The 14,774-nt window shown below is 43.4% G+C and overlaps 1 protein-coding gene across 3 annotated transcripts in view; it reads right to left on the reverse strand.

Annotated features, from left to right (window-relative positions):
* The window catches only part of LOC117426617 (protein FAM222A-like), a 49,483-nt gene that overhangs the window by 21,527 nt on the left and 13,182 nt on the right, over positions 1-14,774 (reverse strand). For all 3 annotated transcript variants that reach the window (XM_059032958.1, XM_059032959.1, XM_059032960.1), the window contains exon 2: positions 1,420-1,564. In XM_059032958.1, coding sequence (XP_058888941.1) covers positions 1,420-1,516 — 97 coding nt within the window. In that variant the 5' untranslated portion in view covers positions 1,517-1,564. The remainder of the gene's footprint in view (positions 1-1,419; positions 1,565-14,774) is intronic.

A 14,774-nucleotide genomic window follows, 5' to 3' on the forward strand; every position in this document is an offset into this window, starting at 1 on the left:
TTTTGAGCAAAGCACAGCAAATAAATACACCCTGAACCCTGCCTCTTCTCAGATACTCTTTTCTTTCTATCCATGGCTTATCACCACCTAAACCCACATCACAAATCTCAGAAGCTGAGCCATGCTCAGCACACCAGCATTGCTATTGCATATGAAGATGGTGTAGTAGGTCGTATACCATGGGGCACTTTCCCACTACAGACTAGATTATTTCATACTCCAGGGTGCCTTCTTAAAAAGGAGATGCATCTCAATACCCCATTACTATTCTGGGCTAAAAATCACCTCCACCTCCAAAACAAAGTTTCAGCAAATCCAAATCTTAAAAAAAAAAAAAAAAAAGTTTGAATCACTTCATAGAAAATCAATACTTTATTTTTTGGCCATATGGCAACTGTGTTCTTAAAGGAGGTTAGTTAATACTTGGTATAACAATGGTTATATGCTAAAACTGTCACATGGAAACATGAACTGGATTGGTGGGTCTCCCCATTCAGGATCTTCTTATCCAGCCTAGAGAGGGTCGAGAGTGTCTTAAAGCTCCAGCAAAAAAGCCAAACCCCTTTTCTGAACAACTGGAAACAAAGCAGTAAACAAAAGCAGCATTTGATCTGCAATGGGTTCCGCCCTGCCGGTCCTCTGGTGGTCCCGTTACACGATTCTGAAACCTCATTAATAAAGCTTATTGGCTGCATGCACTCTGCCCTCCGCACGGCAAATTCCATTTCATTTCTCTGTAAATGTAGCGTGGATAAAAGCTGTATAGAAAAGGCTAACCTTGTCCTAGTTCTTCCCAATGAGCAAGCGGGCCGTGGAGGGCTCGAGCTGAAGAAGCGATTAGCTGGAAAGTTATTGGAGAGCTGAGGTGTCACGTTCACAAAAATATATATATTTATATACCAAACGTGCTCCCCCCGGCCAGACTCAAACAGGCCTTTAAAATGAGTACAGGATTAGAAAGGAAAGGCAGCCAGAAGGGGGATCTGAAACCGGGATAGTTTATAAGATTAGCACAACACTGCAGTCCTCGCAGGAAAACGCAGAGCACCTGCTGTAAAAGCAACTTCATATAGTTTACAAATTTACAAACATGGGGATGAGCTGGGAAACACCCCTTGACCAAAAGCAGCAACAAAACAAAAACACTATGATAATCATCTCTCATAAACAAAGTAGCCAGCCCCTCATCAACCCTTAGCGCCACCTACTTCTGCCTTTTGCCTTTATTATTAACTGCGTTTCAGACATTGCAACAATATATGTGAAATAGATGTCAAATCGATGTATAAGGGCTCAAATGAAGGCTGAATGTGCAGGGTGGCTGCACTTGAGTGGTCATTAGAAGTCTACACTGTGTATATATGGAGGCCCTCAAAGCAGCCCTGTGCCCTCAACCCCTCCTCCCACTGCCTGACTCACATTTGCGGCTGGTGGTGTGGGGAGTCTCCAGCGTCTTGCTGGGGCAGGCCAGGTGCTGAGGCTGGGGGTTCTGTCTTCTCTGCAGACAGGCCAACATGGTGGAGCGTGGGGTCTAAAACCAAGGGGAGCGCCACCACACAGGAATCTGTGGACACAGACAGAGGGGGAAAAACAGCGTTAAAGCAGCGTCCATCGCAAACACATGGGTAGAGGAGCACAGGCTAGAAACACATCGCTTTCTGTAATCCGCTCTCACCAGAAAGAACAGCTTTATATAAACAAAACTACAAGTACTACAAGGTAAAAAGCAAGAATGGGCTTAAAAAAAAAAGGCTGGCAGGGTCACTTAACCCTTTCAGTCCTGGCCGGATCTCAAGGTAACACTTTATCTTGGTGCCGCATGTTAGCGCATGCTGTCGGAAATCACACTGGAACCTGACGGTTCCAATGTGATATGTACAAAATCACAAAATGGCCCAAATAATTCAGGACTGAAAGGGTTAAAGTACTAATCTCCTTCCTCTGAATACACCTGAAAGCTTCTTAGCTCTTTTGGCAAGGCACTCAATTTGAATTTGCATGGTGCAAGCCAGGTCTAAAGTTAGGCACCCGATATGAATACGGCTTCTCCTGTGTCATCCATCCATCCACTTGTTTACAGGTCACAGCAATGCTGGCCCTTGTTGAATTTACTAGTTCTTTCTGGGTTGTGTTTCCAGTTTGATTAATGACTTTATCCATCAAGTGCAGGGAATGGAAACGGCTAAAACAGCACTCTTTCTGCGGCAACTCCAGCCCCGTCTGACAGCGAGTGGATCTCGGCAGCAGAGAAAGGAGGAGGGGGGGGGGGGGGGGGGCGGGCTGAGCAGAGTGCCAAGCGTACATCAGGGCCATTGATGGCTCTAATCAATCTCCCATCAAGCCATAAATCTCCCCTCAGCTGCCTCCTGCCGATTCCAGGGCACTGCAACAAGGGCAAGGAAACGGCGGGCTGAGGAATTCACAGACACACACTAAAAAAAAAAATAATAATACTCAGGCGACAGTAATTAAAGAGCAAACAAAGCAAATTTGCTGAAGCAACTGTGTTACTGTTACTGCAGTAGCGACTCCAGGTTGGGATGCATTTGGAATTACTATGTAGGTAGCTGAATTTGTTAAATGCCCGTCTACTGGGCTAAGGAGTTTCTTCTAAAACAATAACCACCTTTATTGTATTTTTCATAGATATAAAACAGCGGATTAAAATAGCAAACATTTTCCAATAGCCAAGGTATTAGAAAGCCAAGGACAGCCTCTATAGATTTCTCTTCAGTGGCTGTCTTAAGCCAATCAATAGCAAGTGTGGGGTTCCTCACCCTCGCCTCCTTTAACCAGTTGCAAAATAATAATTATTATTATTATTTATTTCTTAGCAGACGCCCTTATCCAGGGCGACTTACAATCGTAAGCAAAAACATTTCAAGTGTGGAAATACATTTCAAAATGGAAGCAGACAATGTTTTATTACAGATAATTAACCTCACTGAAAATGCTTCAGTTAAATACAAAGTGTTGGAAGATGCTACTGTCTGATCCGATTAAAATCAACACTACTTGCCGAAATTAATAATACAAATAAAATCCACTGAAGCCAAAACTGAGTGAGTGTGCAGGACAGCGCAGGAAAAAGCAAGGCTATGTAGTTTTGAGAGCCGGTCCAGACAGCTGTTCACATCAGCGAAGAGTAAAAAAATAAACAGCTTTCGTTGCCTGTGCTACTCCTCTGTGTGTGTGTGTGTCTGTGTGTGTGTGTGTGTGTGTTTGTCTCGCAGCTCCTCTGTCACCTCCCGTCACCATCAAACATTTTAATTTCCAGACTTGCCACGCTACCTATTCTTTAGCAAAGAACAAAACTAAATATTTCATTCTGGCTGTCAGCGCTACTGTCTAGAGCAGTGATGTACACTGCATCAATTCAAGTTTATTTTCCATTTCCTTTCTGTGCGCAAGCAACTGTATTTTTTATTATTATTATTATTTATTTATTATTTTATTCTATTTTTTTAAAAGGGACTAATAATCTCCTCGATCCATTATTTCATTTTCGTTCCGAGCGTTTTATTTTGAAAGCTGTCAGTTAGGAGAATTAAGAGCTGAACCATTAATGTGGAGCACTGCTGCCACCCACTCTCCACAGGTGTGTCTATGCCAAACTATCCAAACAAACACCCCACTCAAAAATGATACTGGCAAATCCACAACATCCATGAGGAATCTCTTCAACCCTGCTTGTCATGCACCAGTCACAAGGACATCTTGATTGAAACCGTCAGACGCAGCAGCGGTGCAATATGAAAACGAGGAGTGCTGGCTGAATCAACTTTATGAACTGCACCTCTAACGAGAAGAGGGGAGAGAATAGATTGCATTCCAGCCAGGTGCCATGAGAGGGTTTTATTTAGGAGATTTAAAAAAAAATCCTGCATGCCTATAGGCACTTTCATCTAATTAGGCTTTTAGCCTAGACCATTCTCTTCTTAAAAGCCTCTTTCTGAGGAAACTAATTTCAAAACAAGCACCCTGTTAAGAGCAGTTTTTAAAACCCAGCACCCCCTCCTCTCGCTTGTCAGTCTACCCGACACTGCAGACGAAAGACAATTGTGTTACACTCCATCTTCTCTTCAGCAAATGTATTCTGAAAAGGCATTATCCTCTCTGAATGGAACTTTTTTTTTTCTTCCAACTTTCAAAACCAATTTTCTTCTATTACTGCTTTTAAGAGAATAAAAGGATGATGATTCGCATTTCAGAGTCTAATGTTTGTCACTTCGTATCTCTTCTCCTTTCCACACTCTCATCTCTACTTGGGGCTCCATTCCCCAGCACCTTTTTTGGAGCTGCAAAATGAAAAGCTTTGGCTTTTAAATTGAAGTGAAATTATCTGGATATATGAGGATTACCTGGATATTTTCAGTTTATCAGTTGCGTTTCTTCATTTTATTATATTATCTTTATATATTTAGTGCTTTTTTGATGGACATCTACAGTAAACACTGGGTTTGTGATTAACAAATACAGACAAAAAGAAAGAAACACAGCCTGTACATTCCTGAACTCCATGCTACAAAAAGCAATATCCTCTTGATATCTCTGTGGCAAAATAATATTTCTGAACTGGTGTTTTGATTTATTGTGTGTACATATTTTCTTTCTCTTTTTTCATTAGTGCTAAAAGTATTGTTATTTCTGAAGATGAATATCTTTTGATTGAATGTTTGAATAGCAAGATCAAATGTTTGGCTGTGTTTGAGATTAAAGACCCAAACTCCCAGTGGTGGCAGATGGGATCCCAGCTCCCAACACACTGCAGCGCGGGGGAAACGGGACACCTGGCACAGAGCGTTCCCACCCACCAGCCAAACAGAAGGAATTAGTGCTTCGGGAGAGGCACGACGAAACTCTGCTCACCTCTGAACTCCAGGGTCAGAGGTCAAACTCAGAGCAACTCTAAATCAATACCTTGAGATGGGAGCAGCCGGGGTTTATTGAGATTGAAAGGAAGTTTTGGTGGAGCAGTAAAGATCACTGGGGACAGATATCTCTGCGAGTCCAGCCATCCGTCTAATCTACCCATCTATACTGTATCGAGCCATCTCTACACCGCGTCTCAAATCTATCGTTTCCATCGAGACACTGCCGCTGTCTTTTGCATGTGAATTTGTTTTTGTGATTCATATATATGTGTGTATTAGGAGGTAGAAGATACCTAGTTGCGGCTTTCTCTAATATACATTTACAATATTAAACCACCTGATGGCGCTGTGTGCTATGAAAAAACAGAAATGCTGCTATATTTGTCCACCTAGTGGCGCAGTGCACTGTGCCAAAATATTTATGCTATGTTCTCTATTACTGAGACACTGAGTGCCAGACTTCAAACAGGGGCTGTCTGTCCCTAATTGAATGGGAACCTGCTGACTGCTTCAGAACATACTCGCCTGCACTTTAACCAGCCACCGTGCCTGCTCTTTATAAGCCTAAACAAGTTAATCCAATCAGCCTGCTCAAACCTTCCATTCTGTGTCCCTTTAATAAGACACTGTCTGTCCCTGCTAATCCCCCCACACTGACAGATGAATGCAGGGTGTTTGAAAGACCCCATTAGGAGCTGAGACTGCCAGCCCCCAGTCACAGCAAACCGTCCCATATCTGGGGCATACAATGGGGCAGGGATGTGCGAATACAAAACACTTGGATCTTGGATGTACAACTTCCCTCAAACTGCAGAACCCATTTAAAAATGTGGTTCAATGTAAGGCAGACAATTCTGTGCATGGGGTTTCCTATTCTTTAGATGGTAAAGTGATCAAAAAGATTGTAAGGAAATCTTATCAAGGGAAGAGAACATAACAGATCATCAGCTTTGCAAAAAGAATGCTAGCGTTTGCCGACAAGGACAAAACCGTGGGCTGTAATGCATGTCGTATCTCTCCATAAGCATATCGATCGATCCTCTCACCCCCACCACAGGAGCAGCCCCTGTCTCGTCTTGTTAAATTATTTGTTTAGAACTGCATTTGTCAGTCGTCCATTTATAGCAGCATTACAATGGGGGAAAGAAAGCTTTCAATACTGCAAAACCAGCAAGAACAAACCAATAATTCTCACAACTAAGACCGTTAGCATTGATGTTTCTATTTTTTATTTTAGCTTCACGCTCGCAGCTGAACTTTCCTCCAGCGGGACCTTGCTGTTAAAATTAGACTTCGACTCTGTGAGTTACATTACCTTCATTCCAACTCGTGAAATCAATAATAATAATAAAAATAATACAACTCGTCCACATTACTCTGCGGCCCTGATATTGTGGCTTATTGTGTTCTTGAACAATATTTACTGCTCTCTGCAGTGCAACACAAGTTTATGAACATGCCAAATTGTTTTATGATACAAAATTGATCAGTTGGTTCAAGCCATATTCCATGTGTTGACTGTTGTTCTGTAACCACCAAGCATTTTTGGCAAAGCAACTAAAAATATCATATCTACAAACACCTACCTTCAGAGCCAGCTTTTGTGCAAATGATAGTGACAACACAGCAGTTTTAAAGAGCCCACAAAACATCAGTAAATCAGAGCTGAAAGAGCTTTGCTGAAGACCAGCGTACTCTTAAAAGAGAATCACCACCAGACTGAATCAAATGGGAACGTTTCAGACTGTAACCTTAAACAGGTTAGGCTGATTAAAAATAAAAAAGAAAGACTAAATATAGTAGCAAACAATGTGAAAGATTAGGTCTTTCTGGATTAAGACATGATGACAGTATGTGGGCTAAACGTTTTCAATGTAACGCCCAGCAATGGCAACCAAGTATACTTGTACTCCTCTTTAAAAATGTCATCATCTTGAAATGGGATGCTTAACCACTAAAGTTAAATATTGTGGAGCTCAATGAGCCATATATAGCACAAGCGCCATCCACAGCCCTGCTGTAAATGACTGATGTGGAGGGGTACTGTAAATATTCCATTGTTTTGTCTTCATTAAAAGTACATGGGGGGGTGAGGGGCTTCATTTCATAAGGCAGTGTGCATTCCACAAGAGAAATGCAAAACACAAACTCCCAAACAAGCAGCTAACCTTGGGCTATACAAATCGCAATGCCTCTGTCTCGGATTGTAAAGAGTGACCGAATTGTTCAGTACGGGTCACGCAGATAATCTTCTGGAGATATGCTTCGACAGGGATAAAGGCACGAAAACAAACAATAGTCTGTTCTGTCCCCGTGGCGCTTGCTTTTTACATTTACACACATCAGGCAACTGCTTTTTCCTGGCATTCAGGAATGAATCAACGCTGTGCTTATAAATGAAAACGAAGCCAGGCAAGACGTGTTGGGATCAATGCGAGACAATAGCTAAAAGTACTTTGAAAATTGTTGAAACCAGCTTCCCACTTGCTTACAGATGAAACACAGTAGAAATGCAGTACCAAGTGCACCACACACACACTTCTATGTTGCTCAAGCCTATCAACATTTTTGCCAACATAAAATATTAGTCTTTTCTGTATCATTACTGCTAGGCTTGTTTGATTTTATTGAACTTTTACATGATCAAAATATTCAGCTTCGGAAAATGCAAAGGAGGGTCCTTATTGCAGTTTTGAAAGGGTTCAGCAACACACAGACACAGTGTAAGACACCTGGGACACTAGGACAGTGTAGGACACCTGGCTGAAGTCCAGCTCAGTGGCACCACATTAGCTTTGTTAGATCCGTCTGCATTCCAACTAATTCCAATCAGCCTGATCCAATTTAGCTCAATCTTCTCCTGCTTCTCCTTTCTTTTTTCCCCCTGCTGTGCACTACAAGAACAAACTCCTCCACAGGAGCCCCATGTCCCAGCCCCTCTCACCAGCAGCACCGATTAATGGAGCCTCCTGCTGGGCAAGCTCAGTGGGGTCCCCCCTTCTCTGCTAGGTAGGTAGATCCCCTTTCACAAGCACAGGGAAAGGAATGGGGGTCCCCAAAGAATACTGTGAGGTTAAGAACCCAACCCCTCACCCACACCCGCGCTATACAAAGCAACAGAACGCATGCAGCTGGGCAACTAACCGAGGACTGTGTCGCACACATTCAAGAAATTGCAGACGTTTCAAAAGAAACCAATCAGTCACCGGGCGGAGAGAAGTGACTGGTATCAGATAAAGGAAAAACAAGGGCTGTTGAGAAAGCGATAAATACAGCGCAGCAATCAATAATGCACAATTAACCAAACTGTATCTACCAGAACAGCGGGCAGGCAGTGGATTTTTGCTTCAGATAAAAGAACACAATGAAAAGGAAAATAAAGGTCCTGTATTAACTAGCTACACATTGCATGCTCAATACAGCTCAATACGCTTGAGTAGGTGTAACTGGGTTTGGATACATACACTGTTGTGATTGTTCAGATAGACAGACGCACAGACAGTAGCCCACACTTCCCCATCAGCAGCTTCCTCTTCCATACTGAAGGAACATGAGTTATGCAATCCCGGATCTCTCGGTCTCTTTAGAGACTTTCTAATCTGTCTGGTATAGACAGGTCCTCACTTCATGTACCACGCTGGCATATATTCCCAGCAGGCACTCCAGGGAACACTGCAATCTAGTTTTTTTCTAATCTGACAAGCAACTGTTTGAGCAGATCCGCTTAAAAGCTGCCAGGTATTTTCTTTAACATGCTATAGTCAATTAAATACCCCCCCCCCTCAGTCTCGGTCTCTCCGCTTCTGCGCCATCTCCGAGGCAGGACTGATCTGCACTCCCCCCTCACTCCAGTGCTATCTATGAATCTATGAAATAGATACCCAAGAATCTTCATTCCTTCACAAGTCCCCCCCCCCCCCCCCCCCCCAAGAATTACCAACTCTGTATATTTCTGTTTGATCTTTGAGATCAGAAAAATGCAGAACTTAAAAATCAACTGGAGCCAGAGCTTTTATGAAACATTGGATTCTTTTCGAAATGGAAAAGATACTTTTTCGAATGCGCTTTTATGTAATTGGTTGCAGCTGGAGTGCACTGTATATATGAGCTCTCTTGTTTTGTTTTTAACTTTGTACAGGGCTCTGAGGTGCCATGGCATGAAGGTATATGTAAAATAAAGGGGTCTTGCACTGTAAAAGCAGTGCATGAGAGTCTGGAGGGTGAAAGAGTTCACAGTGTCTGTAACCGAGCTAGGAGTTCCCCTTCTCTTGCTGTCTTGGATCACTTGACCACACAGGCTCCAGACACGCTCCAGTCATTCCAGTACACACTGTTCTCTTTCAATGGGTGACAGACTTCTTTTTTCTTCACTGCTAATTTCCATGATTCATTTCGTTAACCTCATTTCCCAGGCCCAATCGGAGATCTCTAGTCTCTATTTATACTGCAAGGTCTTGGTGTCTTTTAATAAAAAAAATAAAACACACCGTCTCGAGCCACAATGACACAAAATCGTTTTCACTTTCCACGACACGGCCGGCTGATAAGGCCCTCTTATCTGGGAGCTCTGGCCTTGCGAAGGTTTCTGCAAGGAGATAACGCACCGCGTCCCTCCATTGATCTTTTCATTCCCAAGGATTTTGATAAGGCTCCTTTTGACAAGCCAATCATTTTCCCCCAAAGTTTTAGCCTGATGGTGTCTAATTATAGAGCCTTGTGTTGATTGGTTATTATCTGGGAGCAATGTTAATTCCCCAGGCTTGGTCTTGTATTAAAAGATAACAGGATCACATTGCTGACAGAGCACAAGGTGCAGTTACATGGGGGGCAACAAAGGGAAAAACGCATGTTTGAAACACCTTTTAAAATCTTTCAGTGCCTCAGTCAGTGCAAACTTGAAAGTGAACTTGTAGGTCTCTGACAGATCACATGTGCTTTACAGCTGGGTCAAGGATTCAGGAAGCCTCTCCTTAACAAAACATGACATCCGCTATCCAGAATTAACAAACCAAAAACTCAGACTGACTCACAAACTACAGAAATAAAGAAATACACCTGTTACAACTGCCATAACAATCACAGCCAGTCTGACTGCAAAGGCTTTCCACTCAGTTTCAGAAAAGTGGGACTTATCAATGAATTGCACCGAGGGCTTAGATTAGAGAACAAAGGTGTGCCTTGTCCTTTCTGAGACATCCAATCCCTTTTTATCTGTAGTATTCAGTGTCTTTTCCTAGCCTGTTTCAAGGAGTGTTATTTGGGTTCGTTGCCCCCGTCTTCCCTTTGGCCTCACCCTGCATGTCCTTTACACAGGCACAGCCAGGGAGCACGGGGGACTCAGTAATTCACACCTGCAGAGGGAAGTTGGCATATTTTGATCAGAAATGGTAAGCAGCCTCATTCTATGAATTCAGGCACAGTAAATGTAATGGGAAAAAGCAACCTTTCTCCTGACACCTTGCCGAAGGCAGTAATAAAACATGGCATGCTGCTGTTGTAGTGGCAAACGACCTTCGACTCTCAACCCTCTGTTTCACTCGCTCTCCACACTCGGAAATGTCTCCATTGGCCCTGCCTAATGCATAGTGAAATGGCTTTAATTCTCTCTCTCTCACACACGACCCCCAGGCCTTTCAACTGGGTTCCTGTTAATAATTAAATGTTAATCTAAAAAGCAATTCTAACTGTGCTTTTTTTCTGTTTGAAGATCCAGTTAGAGATGACATTAGCGTGCGAGAGCAGGATGGTCACTTTCGTCACCTCTGCTCCATGTGATCCTGTTTGTTGGGAGGCGGGGGGGGGGGGGGGGGGGGGGGTGTCTGGGTGAGGTTGTGATTCTTCTCTCACTTTTGAGATGGTGTCCACATCACAGGCCAGGGATTAGTCAGGGTGCACTGAAGGTAATCGGGGCTTAAAGAAAACCAAAGGGGCTTAAACTTTTAATTCCTTCTCCCCTCGGCTTTTGAATTTTAATAATGCAAACTGAGTTTTATGGCTAGAACATAAAAGGGGCATTTTTATAGACGTGCACTAATAAGTACAATCTGAAACTTCAGGGAAATGCAATGCTGTTTCAAGGAGCTGTCAAGCAGAGGCAGAGATTTAATGAGTACCGAAACTCTTCTGAAGTCCTTGGCATACTAGAAACTACTCTTTTAAATTATGAATTTATTTTTAATGTTACCATCAATATTGCAATTAAGTCTATTATTCAGCGTTTACTTCCCAAGTATCTTTAAACTGAATTAAAGTGACTTTGATGGCTTGTGTTCGGCCTCATTGGTAATGCCTCTACATATACAGACGTCATGGCTTCAGTGTCTGCACTCACTTTCATAACTTCATGTATCAAAACGGCACTTTCAGTCCTCGCTGTCAAACCCCCTCGTAACGACCTTCTCACTTTACTTCAAGTCACACACCTTTACAGTCAGTCTGCTTCCACTGTGGCCTGCGAGCTTCACCGCAGTCTCAAAATGAAACTAGTCACAAAGCTGCTGCCGTGCACGCAGAGGCTTCTTTAAGAAGTCTGGAACAAGGTTTCCACAAACTATTTTTTGCAACAAAACCTGACCCAGTGGGAGCTTTCTCCAGTATTGCTGAACAGAGACATTAAGGAGGTGTTTGAAGCTGGTTAATTCAGAGGGCATCATTGCCATTCTAATAAAATAGTTAGTTCCCCTTGTTTCTTTTACAGAGACAGTAGACCAACGTTTGGGCTGCCATTCATCAGCGAATACCAATTAAAGCATCAGAAAAGCGTGGGCTTCACTTCTTATCTTCACAGGTCCACATCAGACTCCTACATCCCCTGGAAATCAAGTCTTACTGAAATAATGAAAACAGAACTCGAACCATTCTCCTCTGCTGAGCTCACACTATTGAGACTGGGGCTGACATTTGACAGACACTAATTCCAGTCTCATCTATAAAGCTTTGCTCATGCATTATTCACTGGAATCTATTACTTTTGGATTAAATAATAAAAGACTGTGCTGGTTAATTTTTAATAGTTTGCATAATTGGCATCATAGCTGAATATAAGCAAAATGCTGCATTCAAAATGACTGCAGTGTGACATGCCCAGAAAAGGCTTCTAAATAATAAACACCCCAGGCACTCTCTATCCAACCTGTATAAATCTGAGAATACAAATTGCAGCAGGAGAACGAGACTTGGATCCAAGTACAACCAAGTGGTCTAATATTACAAGAAATGCTATATGACTACAGACAATAGCATTTTATTCTAGCTGATTAATTACTCCTACCACAGCCACCTGACCGAATACAGAGTTATCAAACATACAGTGCCCTCCAGCTAGGATTGAGCAAACCGCTTGAGCATTCCTGAAAAGGAGATGCTGCAACTCGCCAGCTCTGCACCGCGGAAATACCTTGACTTCCATACCGAATTAAATACAGGTGCACATGCTAAGCAGCAGCAAGATAGGTTGCTTTTTCTCTGCTCTATTGGGATGTAAACGTCTGAAGCCTGCTTACTCCAATCAGATCATTTGTCACAAGTGATAGACAATTTACTGTGGGAGCCTATTCAATTTATTCATTGTGCTGTCACTGCAATTTTTTCCCCTCATTGATGTCTGCTTTCGAATGAAGCATGGCTGTCTGGGCTGTGCAGATTTCTCACTGGCTCTTTAGGGTGATACCTGCATGCGTTGAATAAAGCTCTCCAGCTCTGTTATTTAGCAGAGGACAGTAATGCCCGTTTAAATCATCATAATTGCACAGGAAGCACAGACGGCCCCGTCGGTAGCTGGGAGAGACACACAAAGATGACATGCCCTTACTTCACCCAGCCGGGGGCTTCAGTGCTGTGGCTCCTCGATAAAGAGCCAGCGCCTCGCCAAGCTGGTCAGGAATTAGCTGCTGGACCGGAGAGCTAGTCGAGGGCTGTTTAGAATAGGAGATAACAACGCCAAGAATGTTCAGATTTAAGACAGTAGTGTAGTCAGTGCCGAGGGACTGGGAGGCAGTGCAGCCTGGTGGTGACAGTAGAGGGACTGGGAGGGAATGGGGCCTAACGGTTAGAGCCAATGGACTGGGAGACAGTGGGGCCCAACGTATAGAACCGATGGACTGGGAGGCAGTGGGGCCTTGGGGTTAGGTCCGGGAACAGGCATGTTTCAAACTGTGCTTTAAGAACAAGCTTTAACCACTGTAAACTCCTGCAAGTAATTTCTCTCAAGGATTTCAAGAGCACAGTCCAAATTCGAAAAGACAGCTGTAATCCTCAACGGACTAACTCACTCTCCTTCAATAAATCAGTCTGCCACCCAAATCCATTCAAGTCCAGTGAAAGAAATCAACTTGCGTGCTGACTAGTTGTCATAGGGCACATCATTAAGTGGCAGGTAAAAGGACAGCAGTTTGTGTAATAGGCACACCGAGATATCTTTGTAAGAGCTGTCACCATCACATTCCCTGCATAATTACCTCTCCAACTTGAGCAATATCTGGGAGAATTAGTAAAAGAAAAGCACTTCCAGTACAGACAGTACACCTGAACCTGTTCCATGCCATGAGAAACGCAGCAGAACAACAAAGCCATGCAGAACGTGTCACTCACAACCATACTTTTGCTGGTGGCTCCCTCTCTCAAGACATTCAGCCTCTGATCCTAGTCTTCCCAAGGTACTGGGATCTGCATTTTGCTACACTGTATTAAACGGCAGCCCTTCCACAGTCATTACTGCCCCACCCCCACAAGCTGAAACTCACGGCTGGGTTTAACGGACCCCAGCGCCGGCACTGCATGCAGCATTAACTCCGAGCAGCTAAAGTGTTTCAGCAATTGGAATATTACTTATACTTTTAGCTGACAACATTAAAACGATCTAGGACATGTCTAGGCCAATCTGGAATCACAAGCTATTTCACTTTGTATTCTGTTAATGTCTTTAATGCTAAGAAACACCTCCCTTTAAAGACAGACAGAGAAAAGACAGTTAGACAGTTTGATGAATAGAAACCAGCTTTCTGAATAGACTGGCAGATAAATGACTCAGTAACCAAGCTCCTCTCTCTGGGAGTGACTCCGGCCTCACTCAGAGCTGCATTTGTTTGGGGACAGGGGTGACCCTTTAGCCCTGGAGCCTGTGAACAAACACAAAGACTGCCTCTCACCCACCCCTCCTTCTCGCCTCCCCTTGACAAACTTTAACTCTGGCCTCAAGAATACCCCCCCCACTCCAAAACAGACTTGCTCCAGCTCCCAGCTTTTCACAGCTCCCAGATAGACACACAGACACACACACACACACACACACACACACACACCACCCCAGCAAACCAGCAGATAGCAGGGGACAGATGGAGCCGTCTATTGAGCATGGCAACTCGGCTGCAATTGCAGACAGCGTTCATTCTTCCCTAATAATCAGCCAGGGTCAGGCTCAGGGCAAACCCCTCTGGAGCAGAGTTAGTTCCTGCATTGTTAGTTTACAGCACGTCGGAGTGTCAAGGGTTGATAATAATCTCGCTGCGTAACGACTTCAAGAAACAAAATGCTGACATCTGTCGCCCACAAGTACAGAACTCCGCGCAAAAGCAAAACTCCTGGAAGGTAACGGAAGCAACATTCAAACGATACGCGCGCTACCGTGACAATAGAAATAAATACATTCAACGAATAGACAACCGTTTGGTGTCTATTATTAATACTTTACAGTAACAGACCAAAGTGAGGTCATGCCTCTTAGGTTCAGGTGTTTAAATAAGCATTACTCCTTTATTAAATCGATACTGCAGTCAATCCCACATTCAGACCTGGATGTTTCATACTAGCAATCAAACTCTCCAGCATACAGGAATGCAGACACACACTCTCAGGGCAGAATAGCACAATGTCATTGTTACATTTAAAATAAGCCTCACTAAA

Source organism: Acipenser ruthenus, chromosome 11, assembly GCF_902713425.1.
Source record: "Acipenser ruthenus chromosome 11, fAciRut3.2 maternal haplotype, whole genome shotgun sequence".
Lineage (NCBI taxonomy): Eukaryota > Metazoa > Chordata > Actinopteri > Acipenseriformes > Acipenseridae > Acipenser > Acipenser ruthenus.